Source organism: Montipora capricornis, chromosome 6 (genome assembly GCF_036669925.1).
Source record: "Montipora capricornis isolate CH-2021 chromosome 6, ASM3666992v2, whole genome shotgun sequence".
Classification (NCBI taxonomy): domain Eukaryota; kingdom Metazoa; phylum Cnidaria; class Anthozoa; order Scleractinia; family Acroporidae; genus Montipora; species Montipora capricornis.
In genome coordinates, this window is record NC_090888.1 from 65,035,435 (window position 1) to 65,047,934 (window position 12,500).

At 40.4% G+C, this 12,500-nt stretch overlaps 1 protein-coding gene across 1 annotated transcript in view; it reads right to left on the bottom strand.

The window, feature by feature from the left end:
- Window positions 1-12,500, bottom strand: part of LOC138052893 (intermembrane lipid transfer protein VPS13C-like) — a 126,760-nt gene that overhangs the window by 65,846 nt on the left and 48,414 nt on the right. Inside the window, exons 46-60 of the mRNA XM_068899488.1 lie at window positions 10,935-11,073; window positions 10,552-10,624; window positions 10,406-10,471; window positions 9,656-9,732; window positions 9,402-9,558; window positions 8,420-8,493; window positions 7,422-7,564; window positions 6,566-6,732; window positions 5,903-5,954; window positions 5,185-5,236; window positions 4,448-4,486; window positions 3,382-3,522; window positions 2,425-2,502; window positions 1,168-1,397; window positions 445-592 (exon numbers count right to left, since the gene is read on the bottom strand). Of these exons, the coding sequence (XP_068755589.1) occupies window positions 445-592; window positions 1,168-1,397; window positions 2,425-2,502; window positions 3,382-3,522; window positions 4,448-4,486; window positions 5,185-5,236; window positions 5,903-5,954; window positions 6,566-6,732; window positions 7,422-7,564; window positions 8,420-8,493; window positions 9,402-9,558; window positions 9,656-9,732; window positions 10,406-10,471; window positions 10,552-10,624; window positions 10,935-11,073 (1,636 nt within the window). The remainder of the gene's footprint in view (window positions 1-444; window positions 593-1,167; window positions 1,398-2,424; window positions 2,503-3,381; window positions 3,523-4,447; window positions 4,487-5,184; window positions 5,237-5,902; window positions 5,955-6,565; window positions 6,733-7,421; window positions 7,565-8,419; window positions 8,494-9,401; window positions 9,559-9,655; window positions 9,733-10,405; window positions 10,472-10,551; window positions 10,625-10,934; window positions 11,074-12,500) is intronic.

Sequence of the window (12,500 nt, forward strand, 5' to 3'; positions counted from 1 at the left end):
CAGCAACAAGGAACCTATTTGTTTTATATAATAAAGAATTCAAAGTTCTTGATGATGACGTCAGCTATATGTCTGTACTCTGATAGATCATAGGTGAGAAGCAATCAAAATGTGTGCATTATTCCTTTTGCATTATTTTTCATATGACGTCATGGCATATTTCACATGACGTTATGGCAGCTAACACAAGTACTAACAGACAGGGGCCGGTTGCTCGAAGCCTGGTTAGCGCTTACCGTTGGGTAAGAGGCATCAAAATCTAATGGTTTCCATGGTATTAAACACTGCTTAGCGCTAACCTTGCTTCGAGCAACCCGGGCCAGAAGTACTACTAACAGAAGTAGGCCTTCAAGAGCAATAACTAAAAGCTGAACAATGGACTCGCATCTTTGCGCGCGGGCGAACAATCAAAAGGAAGGTAATGACTATAATATTGTACATTACCTTAACAAAGTCCAGTGTGGCTGAACATTCAAGGATAGGAATATTATGGCCAGAAGGCAGAAGGGGCCTTTTGACATGTGCATCTAGTTTTATCGGCTCGATAAGGTGACGTTTGATGACTGAAGATGAACTTAAATCCATAACGCCTCTTTAAACAATAAAAACGAAAACATGCTATAATAAGTAAAGATGTTTATATTTGACTTCTATCGTTAAATGGTGTTAGGAGTAATCGAGATTTTTTCCGAGTGTCCCCAAGTCCTTAATTGATTCCCCTTTGTGACTGCACAATGAAATTATATTTTGGAGTGACGTCTTAAGTTTGCTAAAACTTCCCATTAGGGAGTTTAAGATCTACGACGCGACGGCAACGAAAACGTCACAAATTATGCATATTTAATGAGCAAAAACAATAGCTTTGCACGCTCTGCACGTGCATTTTTCATTTTTGTACATTTCTGTCACTTTTTCTGCAAATCTACGACGTGAAATTACCAATTCTCAAGTTTTTCAGAGAACGTGAACACAAGGCAGCGAATTTGAATTTTCTGTCGTAGCTTCAACACCGCACCTCCTAATTCAGTTCATGGAAAGTTACACTAGTTTTTAGAAGTTGAACAAGCCAACATGATGACGAAAAAGATTAACTGACCTGAAGTTGGAATTTTAAATGACGTTTTCGTTACCGTCGCGTTGCAGATCTTAAACTCCCTATTATCTTACCTTGATAACTGCACCGACTGAAGAGACAATTCAATGATATCAAATACAGCCTCTGTTTCACCATTCTCTTGAAGCACTGGCAAAATGTCAAATTCATTCTGAACATCCAAGTGTCCAAGGTCAACGAGCAGCATATCTACCGAGCGTGAATGACGGGGAAAGATCACAAGTGGTGCACTGATGGTAACCTGGAGACCAATGCGAGTTCCCTGGCTCTGAATCGAACCGATCTAAAATAGTCAAAAGAGGTATTAAAAGAGTCGAAGGTTTTGCATTGCTTGGCTTGCGGAGATGGCTTTAAGATAATTCCTTAGTATTGCATTGCGCATTCCTACTGCGCACGATTTTCACGTCATTAGCGCGCACATAAGCACGTGCGCATACAAAACGTAAGAGATTTCGCTCAAACTAAACCCGATAGCGAAATAAATGCTCCTTTTCTCTCAAACGAGCACGGTGACCCCCGATTTTTTTTTTCAGGTATTATTTTTCTAATAAAGAACATATTTGAAGAAGAAAAAGAGTTTGATAGTAGATCACGAATTATTTTTGGAAAACAGTTCCGTATTTGGTGTATTTTACCCAAGGCGAGTACTTCAAGCTAACCACGGAACTGTCCCAAAAAGGGCACTACTCCCACAACCAGGGAATTAAAGACGGCGTAAATGAAGCAATACTGCTTATGTAAATAAAAGAAGCTTTATTTTCAAAGAGTTAATTTTGTATGAAGGTGATTCGAATTTGTAATGTTGTAATATTCATATCATGAATGTTAATTATGCCAAGTTTCCAAAAAAGTTTGATAGTAGAACAATTTCAAGGGAATTACCTTAATAAAGAAAATTGAGACCTTAAGACTGAGAGTTCCTCCTGAAACCACAAACCGCAAACGTCGGCCAGCCGTTTACAGTTCAGAGTTCGCCGTACGTGAACAGTCCGGCCTTAAGATAGAGGGTTACTTTTTACATATACATCGATCAGGACGCAATGTTTGTTTATGACGACGCGTTGGTTCACAGATGCAGTTGGTAGTTCTTGTAACTGAATGAAACAAACCTCTCATATATCGAGGTAACTCTTTAAGGAAAGTAAATGTCACTTCAAAACATGGCTTTAAATTTTTCAAGCCCTTATACTGCTGTTTAGCATTTCGCGTCAATGCAATGTTTATGCAGAAAAAAAAACGGGAAGAAAATTCCACGTATACAGCAATTTTTACGTAACACGGCAAACGCAAAAATGCCTATTTTCACATACCCTTTCTGTCACAGCCTTCTGCGCAGTTTCTTGCACATATTGTGTTGTTTGAGGGCTTGTCAGTGGTTCCACAAATTGCTATGAACGTAACGAAATCAAATCAACTCATTTCAAAAATTATAGGTTGGTTTTTGAGGAAAGGAGAAAAGCGGAGTACCCGGCGGAGAAAAACCTCTCGGAGCAAAGAAGACACCCAACAAACTCAAGCCACATGAAACGCCAAGTCTAGAAATCGAACCCGGGCCACAGTTGGCGAGTGCTCTCACCCCTGCGCAACCCCCCCCCCCCCCCTCCCTTCCCTTTTGACAATACTAAATCACAAATAATAACGACGTTATTTAACGAGGCTAACATATTTACTGGTGACCCAGTAGGTTTCAATATGGCCCTCAATCCGATCGAATTGGAATTTAGAAATGTTGGTTTTTGAGAAGAGGGGAAAACTGGAGAACCCGGAGAAAAACCTCTCGGAGCAGAATAAAGCGTTACCCACATATGGTCACGAGTTCGGAATCGAACTCGGGCCACATTGGTAGGAGGCGAGTGCAATCACCACTGCACCATCCCTGCGAAATGCATTGACTCGTCGGACAGAAACTACATCTCTAAATATTGGTTTACCCAAGTTAGCAAATCCATTGAATCAAAAGAGAATAACTACAAATAACAATATGTCATGTGGCATGGTGATGATAACTCCAAACGGGCCGCTGGGGTTCACACGGACACAGCTTATCTCGGTATAAGTAACATGATGTGAGTAAGAGCATTGCTACACCCTCTGGACGAGATACCAACACGGAGCAAAGTTTCATGCCCAAGAAAACAAAGGTAACAGGTGCTCAAACCACCACAAACCCATGCCTCTCATATAATAGGGCTTTTTTTTTTTCATGTCTGTCTCCTCTTCAAAGTGAGTCTAAGTGTGAAATTTTTCTTATGTAAATTTGTACTAACCCTCAGTTTAGCAATAAACTTGTAGAGAAACACGATGCGCACTCTACCAAGATTTAGTTTCAAGTTTCCATCGGGCTTTGTAAGTTCAGCTGGGCTCCTTTCTGCTTCTTCCGATGGTTTGGTGTTGTTGAAGTATTTAAACTGAAAAGAAGGACCCTATGTGTGAGTCACACTGGAGTTTACAAATCCTGGTTTGTAAGGGTAATGCGCGGGACAGACTGAGAAGATATTACGAATAAAGTTAGAAGAACCAAGCGGGTCCAATTTGGTCAACCCACTAAGAAGGCTGATTTTGTAATCAAACACGGACCTTCTCTGAAGTCACCTACATAACACCCGGGTGCATAACTTATGACAAAAACGATAAACCACTTGGCAACAATCACACAATTGTTGTCATAGGGTCGATTATTAAAACATAAATTAGACAATGTTTAACAAAACCGCGTTCTAAGCCATTTTCAATATTGCCAACAATCATATCTAAATATTGTCTGCTGTTGATGGTAACAAAAAGGTTTGCATTCCAGACTAGACAATAATTTATCTACTTAAAATGTACCGCTTATAAACAGATTTGGAGGACCACTGATTGTCTTAAGCCGCGGCCTAAGTTAGACTTCGTTTAAATAACTGGCCCATAATGTTTAGCATAGCATCCACGCACTGGAAAGAACGAAAAGCATTCTATTTAATTTGGTCTGTTTACTGATTCGTACATTAATAGGGAAATCAGCTTCAACAGCCTTAGCCAGCGATTGGACGATTAGATGATTCAGGGCTCTTTGTTTTGATTGCTCTCTAAGGGCGCGCGGTCCAAAGCTAGGGAATTAGAACGAGTTCACTTCTGCCGTGCGTAATGCATTCGAAAACAGTTTTATGACAACCTATATAAAGAGTTTGTTCACAGGCTAATGTTTACCCCAGTTCGACCGCCGGCGGCTGAAACTTCCGTTTTATTTTCTCTGCTTAGCAATAGCTTTAAATTCCAGGTAAAACTGAGAACTGACTGCGTTAAAAAGGTGCAACGTCGGCTCCTACTGATACCAGCTTCAATAACTCTTACCTCAAAGTCAAATACATTTTCGTTCTCCACAGAAATGATCTAAAAACAAAGCAACAATGACGATAAATGGATATCAGAGAGTCAGGGTGGCTTAGCGGTTATCTATCGGGACTCCCACCACTGCGAGGCGGGGTTCAACCCTGGCCCCGGCCTGCATGTGGGCTGAGTTTTGAGTCGGGTACTCCGGTTTTCCCCCCTCATCAAAATCGACTCACAGCTAATTAACATCTAGCTGTGGTGATGTGCTCCGACATCAAACATGAACTGTATAGTGGCAGCCAGAGGCACCTTCGTATGCTTTCAGCCCGATATCGTGAGCTGCGCCCTTTCGCAATTCAGTCCTTAATAGTGCAAGTAAAGGGTGATTAGCACTGCCAATCATTATATTACTATGGTTTGGGTTGTGGTTGGCCCATCTTTGGTTTAATCTGTCGAGCGTTAATACGCCAGAAAGCACGGCACGTTTCGCGCGCTTTTTACTCCAAACTTCCTCGCGGTCATTTCTCGCACTCGTGTATGTTTGTGCTACGCTCGACTGACTGAGCAACCAATAAAGTGCTCCTAGATAATTACAGTTGAAATGGAATAAAACGAACAACAAAATCAAAAAATAACGCTGCAGACGTAAGCCCATTCGGGCTGAGATAAGATGTCCGTTCTCTGTAAACTGTAAACTTATTTTTCGCGAGTACCCCTGCCTCACCACTGAAAAGCTACATCACTACCGCAAATTTTACCTTAGGATAGTAAGACGTAGTGTCAGGATCAACAACTGAAAGGTCCTTTTGTCTGTAACAAAATGCAAAACAAGAATCATAGTGTAATCATATATAGTTAGCCCTGAGACGAGCCCTGTTTCCAGTTCTTAGTCTGTTGGATGAAGGCAACTTAATTTAATATAAGAAAAACACTTCAAGATCTCCAGCTTTAAAACACTGACTCAGTTTCAGTAGAAAAAAAGTACCAAACGAACACATCAACAAGCTTGAAAAATGTCGTAGGCATTGCGGTTCAAAACATGAAAGACGATAAAGTTGTGTGGAGGTCGTGAACTGTGTAGCAATGAGACCCTGTAGCGTAAAAGCGTTCTATGAGGGTTAGGCCATGGTTTCCGCATAGTTTTAAGGATAAAGATCGCACCGAGTCAGATAAACATTTAGTTAGAATAGATACATGATCTTCATGCAATTCTTGGGCAAAGAATGCCGCTGGACTCCATTAAGGGAAAAGAGGTTGGCGCTCAATGTCTTGAAAATTGATCAAATTTCTTCCTCCAACCAAGACTGTCGGTACCTGAAGTTGCCAAATTAAAAGACAACCACTAACAAGCGCTCTTTATATCGCGACTCATGCAACATTCCCGTTCGAGGTCTAACCGTCACTTGCCAACGGTGCAAAATTTGTTGATTCAAGTAATAGGAAAGAACAAAATAGAACTTCTACAGGACTTCTTACCTTGATTTCAACAGAAGTCCATTGTCCAGCAGTTGAAATTCTGCCGTCAAGCCTGTACAATAAAAAAAGCACTACTTAACAAAGCGCCAAGTTAACAGAGCGGTTTCGATTGAGTGTCGAAAGTAATTAGCGAATTGCAGTGGTTTTGCATTACTTCATTCAAAGATTGGTTCAAAGTTGTCCCGCCACTTTTTCAACCAATCAGAGGTGAAACCAAAACAAATCGTGGCTTGCGCGTGCACATTTTCCCGCGCTTTGTGTCGACTACATGTAATCACTTCGATTTTTGATTGGTTTTACTGGATTGTCTCCGTCCTTTCTGATTGGCCAAAGTAATTACTTTGGTTTTGGTTTTACGACACTAGATTGAAACTCGCTCTAATGTTACTATTATAACGCTATGTTAGACACATCTCGTGAAATAGTGTACGAAAGCGGAGACGACATCATGGTAACAGGGAGAGCCTATAGCAATAAATTGGTTCATAGAGAAAAACCTGCAACCGGTTCTCCTTTCCTAAGGCCTGCTACAAAGGACCTCGCTCTAGGAATATATTGTTTCCTAGTTTTACAAATTGACTTTCTTCCCAGATTTCGAAAAAGAGGAAGAATCGGCTGACAACTGAAGAAAGAAAGTTTCAGCTCTACCACTCTGCTTCGCACCTCGGATTTTAATTTCAGCTAAATTCTTGTCGGAGAGCCTCAAAAGAACATCTAGTTCCGACAATGCGGCCTCGGCTTTCAGGCTCACAGTGCCAGCTATTGTCTTTTTTTCCAAAGAACTTTCTTGGCCCGCTTCTGATGCTGGAGCAACATCTGTTCCTTTAACACTACAAAACAACAAACTGTGTCATAAGTAGTGTAAACATTTTAAAGCAAGTTTAAAGTTAAAAAGAAAGAAATACACCAAACGATTGCCAATAGCATACTATACACCACTGCACACGTACCTAAAATAATTCGTATAAACACTAATGAAGTAAAAAAGAACTTTGCAGGGCGTTTAAGATTAAAAGTGGTAAGAAATCCGAAAATGAGAAATATGTAAGAAACGAGACAGGAAAAGTAGTATTTTAGGCCATTTGAGTCACATATGCGAACATTGTGCATCACGCAATGAAAATTTACTAACCTTCAACAGGGTACTGTCAAACCCCAAGCCCCTACGCGCCCTATTCCAAATAGCATTTCCCACAAGTGATAAAAATAGATCATAACGCCTTATTACAACGCATTATGGGATTGAAATGCGCGGCCAAACTTCCCATAATGCTTTGGGCACTAAATCGTGACGTCAATTGTAAAGAGTGCTATTGGCCACTAGTTAAACACTCTTTTTCTTTTGTTCAAATTAGTCCTTGATCAAGGAAAAATTAAAATTTTTTATGGGGCAAAAAATGCAAACTGATTGGAATCCACAAATTTGGGACACGGTGCATAGTCAACGTTATTAAAATACTTGATGGAAATAATTAGAAGACAAAATATGGGAAAGATTTGTTTTTACTTGTTGTCCTACCTGTTTATAAGAGCAAGCCCGTGCGTCTGCAAATCCATCAGTGACTTTTGCAAGCAATCTATCTTCAGCCTTGAGAAGATGACGCTTATTTGCTGCTCAACACCACTGAATGATGATTCAAACATCGGACATCTAGGATCCACCTTAACAAACAAAAATTATCAGAAAGATGTAAAGATAACCTATTTGCACAAGAAGAAAAGAGTTCATTTAGCAGATTTGTTTGGGAAAAAACTCGCTACCGTGAAGTCATATGGACAAACGGCATAAACATCCGTTTGATAATGTTGAACAGCGATAACGAAGCCGTTAGCACACCCACCCCCCCCCCCCTCCCCACCCCTAACCCCTTTCAAGCGTTTTGAAACATGTTGAAATGTTAAACGAGTTTAAAAGCGTTTAAACTTTGCTTAAACAACCCACGAATGTCGAATGAAGTTGAATACTTTTGCCCCCCTCTTTCAACCTCGTTGGGTATGAGCGTGCGTTCCAATCGGTCTCTCAGTGACGTATCCATATCCATAGTAACAAGTCCATATCTAACAATCGCGGCTGCAACCTGGGACTGAATACCGAACCTCTCGTGAAGCTTTGTGGAATCAAATGTTGGTGATGTGTTGCAACCGTTTTCCCCACCCAAGCGGTCAACATCGTTCAACAACATCGTCCAACAAAATCGAATGAATGTTAAAGCCGTAGCCTTTAGTTAAAAAAAAAAGAAGCTCGTGCGGCACGCATTTCAGTGCATTTCCCTGCCAAAGAACGCGTGTGTGAATTATTCGGTCTCTCAATGACGTATTCATGTCTGTGTCCATAGTAACAACAGCGGCTGCAGCCTAGGACTGAATACCAGGCCTCTCGTGAAGCTTTGTTGAACCAAATGTTGATGATGTGCTCGAACCGTTTGGAACCCCAGCAGTCATCGAACGGATGTTCAAGTCTTTTCCCCGGGCCTTAATATAACGATAACACCAACGATATAACTATACAATACTTACGGATTTATAACACACCGAAATAACATCATCATCGCGAGAGGAAGATAATACTTTAACGGGCGAGCGATCAGAATCTAAGGAAAAATGCCAAGATGAAGATGTAACAAAAGTGCAGTTATGATAAAATCCTATGATACAAGAAAAAGGCAAGAATGTCTAATTTGTCAGTTTTTGATGCATAATATTTCCTTGATTATCAAAACGTCAATAGGCTTGACAATTTTTTTTTTTTTGGTGGGGGGGAGGGTAGCCTAGCTAGTTCTCGTCACTTTCTTGGTCGCTTTCAATAGAACAAGACACCTTCTAGAAAAGAACATTGCAGGCAAAGACGTACGATTCCCTTCTATCGAACTGCAACTGGTGTACGTTTAAAGCACCAATATGACAAAAACATCAATTTTTCTTTTTCTTTGTATTTACAAACTATGTTAACTAAACACCAAGTGATCCTATTTAATGGTCCGCCATTACTAACTTTAAAATATTGAGAGAGCTGGATCAATGATAAAATGGCGTCAAAGAATCAATAGTTTAAGAATACATTTCGTGTGTACGCGGATGAATTAATATGCAGCACGGGAGTTTCGGGCTGTCAGACTATTAAACTGGTAATAAGCTTTGTTCACACGCTGAAATTTTAAGCTGGTGAATAAATGACGTCACCTTTCCCTAGATCCAACCATCTGAGGTCCAATCGGTCAGTTTGGAACGTGAGTAATGGCGAAACGTGAAATCCAAAACTTACACTCAAAGTAAACAGTCTTTGGATAGAAATCAAAGCTCAAAATTTTTTCAGTCAAGTTTTCAACAATCACATTTTTAAAATTTGAAGAAAAAAAGAACTGGTTTTTTTATCATAGTAGCACTTTAACTTCATGTAGCGAGATTAGCTATGACACTTGAAGGCAAACCACAAATCATTCTCATCTGTAAGTTGTAAATTTGTGAACAAAAGGTAGAGTCAGTAAGTAGTAAACCTTACCTGTATTGAGATAATCGAGCATCTCAAGCGCTCCAAGCTTTGCAGATACACTGAGAATCCATGTTTCTACTGTGACTGTAGTACTCATATCCTTGGCCTCCAAAAGCAAGTAAGCCTTCATTATTCCATGCACAACTTTGGGTGAATTTACTTGCACCTAAACAAACATTTAAATCTCTTTCTAGCAATTACAAGAATTTAAAACAATCAAAACCTCTACTGCACAACAAAACTGTTTAAGAATCACAACTAACCTTCCCCACAGTGAAAGTGCACTTGACACTTGGAGGATCCTCGCTAACTGAACCAGTATCTGTTTTGTCCAGAGATTCTTCAATGCAACAAGAAAATACTGTTTGATCAGATCCAGCTCATTTTGACCAAGAAACTTCGCACACTTTCAGAGAGTTCCCGGAAATCATTTTTAAGTTCACAGGGCCTTTGCTTGCAGCGACGCAATCAGCCTGTCATGGACGAACAATTTTTGTTCTGAAAGAGTCGTATTTACAGTTCTTCCACTTTAATTTACCGACTCCTACACACCAAATTGGTATCCGTGATGTCAAGTACGTGTGTAAAACATCAATTTGGAATGAAACGATCATGTGTTACGCAGGAGGACATCAGAACCTCGAACGAGGTATATCCCAGATGGTCGCAATTTTAAGATCCTTTTTTATGCATTCAGAGTACCCTATCTATTACGCCTACAATTTTAAAGAATACCTTTTCTTGGCAAGAAAAGGATCATTTCAATAACACCTCTCATCAAAACCAACATCTGCTTTGATAAGATTTGTTTCTCTCTAATTTGAATTTCCCCTAAATTATTACAGCATTTATGCTAAAAGCTCGAAGCTTAAATTAAATCATTGTTGAAAGGATTATAATGACTCAGAAAGGCATCCTTTTGTCTGATAGATCGAACGGGAAACTTGACAAATGGGCAGCTGTGGCTTCTGAGAGAATCCAACAGTAAAAAGGCCTTAAGTAAGTTTCCTAACCTGTTGTCACCGCCTTCTGTTCTTCATCTTGCGGTTGTTCAGAAGTTGTCGCAGCAGCTCTGCGTTCTACAAAGGGATAAGAAAGATCACACATCTGGACGGCCATATAGAACGCATTTACATCAATATAGTTGCCAACTTCTCACCTTCTCGGCCTTCAAGCAAGTTGTCGTTAATAACCATCATCAGAATTTGGAAATCACTGATTCCCAAATTTACCTGCGAAATTAAGAAGCAAAGCAGCCAAGTTACATCGAGTAAACAGACCTAGCTAATATATCTTTAGGACATGTGATCGTTAACACTTTTATGACATATTCGGCGAAAGTGAACTTAAAGAAGAGATCGATCGGAAACAACCTGAAGCAAAAATAAATACCTCTTCCCAAGGAGATCGTCTTAGCATTATTATTTATAACAAGGACCCGTTTGAACCTAACTTCCGCTTGCTTCAGTAGAGAGATCCATTGCGATTACATCAAGTTACCATTGAACGATATTGCAGCCTGGAGGGCCAGAACATGCTTACCTTGAACAACGGCAAATTTCCTAAAATTTCAATAAGAGGAAGGTCAGTGCCCTCCAAGTTCAGACGTCGCTTTACAATCACATTGAGTTCAACTGGTTCAATAAGATAAGGACTGAGATGCTTTTCCACTTGAGACGATCTGCATAACAGAATGAATATGAATATGAAATACACTCAATTTGATAACAAGCTCAGTGGAGATCGCATCGCGTCTTTAATTGACCGCTCCCCTCAGGAAGTTTACGCGATCATTGAAACAAATTACTGTAACAACCACCACAAATGTTTAAGAATCCCAAGGAGCGAGAGGCGGACCTGATAGTGATTTACAAATTAAACACAGCCGAGAAGTTGACGGGGGACCCAGAAAATATCCGCGTTGCAAGTCCGGGTATTCATATACACGGTCTTGCTACCTCCTTACTAGAAATTCCTTTAGATTTGCTTTGCTGCGCTCCGTGATATCCTTTCGTCTGTGAAACACGTCGAATAGTAAGGTGCGAATGGGAGTTTTAACGGTAATAAACTTTATAATCGTTTTCATTAAAAACTGGATCATTGGATAATGCAATTCGAGAGTTTTGATTGGCTAAGCCATAATGGGTTATGAGCCATTATACCATGATCTACAAACACGGCAAGCATACGCGTGACTTTTTGGGCCTTTAGTCTAGTAGTCTAGTTTTCTATATTTTGGGGGCGTTTTTAATAAAACAATTATTCCACTCACGCTTGTTGGATATGAGATGATTATAGCCAACTTGGCACTACGCGCCTCATTGGCTATCTATCATCTCATATCCAACGCGCGCTCATGGAATAATTGTTAATTATTATTCAACACATTGTGACAATGTCCAAATATGGTCATAGCGCGCGCAATATTCGTCATGTGTACTCAACAGAGATTCTGCGATATACGTAATTTTGTGTGTCGCGGAGAAAAAAGGTAGTTTTTCCAGCTTTTTTTTTTTCCAATAAACGTAGAAAATTGTGCTATGTCATCAATGTGTTGAATAATAAAACCATTATCCTGCTCAATCTTGCGGTAGCTCAGTTGGTTGAGCATCGGGCTGTCTTGCGGGAGGTCGTGAGTTCAACTCCGGCCGGATCAACACTCAGGATCTTAAAATAACTGAGGAGAAAGTGCTGTCTTTGTAAATTCATCTGCAAATGGTTAGACTTTCAAGTCTTCTCGGATAAGGACTGTAAACCGTAGGCCCCGTCCCACAAAATTCTTCTATGTTCATAAGTTCCCCGTGGGACGTTAAAGAACCCAAACACTATTCGAGAAGAGTAGGGGATAAAGTCCCCGGTGTTGTGGCTGTCCTGTTCTCTCCAGCAGAAGTGGCCGGCTTGGCGGTGATGTCTCTAAAAAGGCTTGTGGTGTATGAGGCCACCTAAGCAGAAACAGCCACAAGTCAAAAAAGGGACTTTGCCGAGTGCTGGAACATGTAGATGTAGATGTAGGCCCAACGGCCTCGTCGGCTAAGTATCAGGCGATGGTTAAATATATGCCTCGCATATCATGCAGTCTCGTGGCGGTTTACCATTCTTTCTATGGGG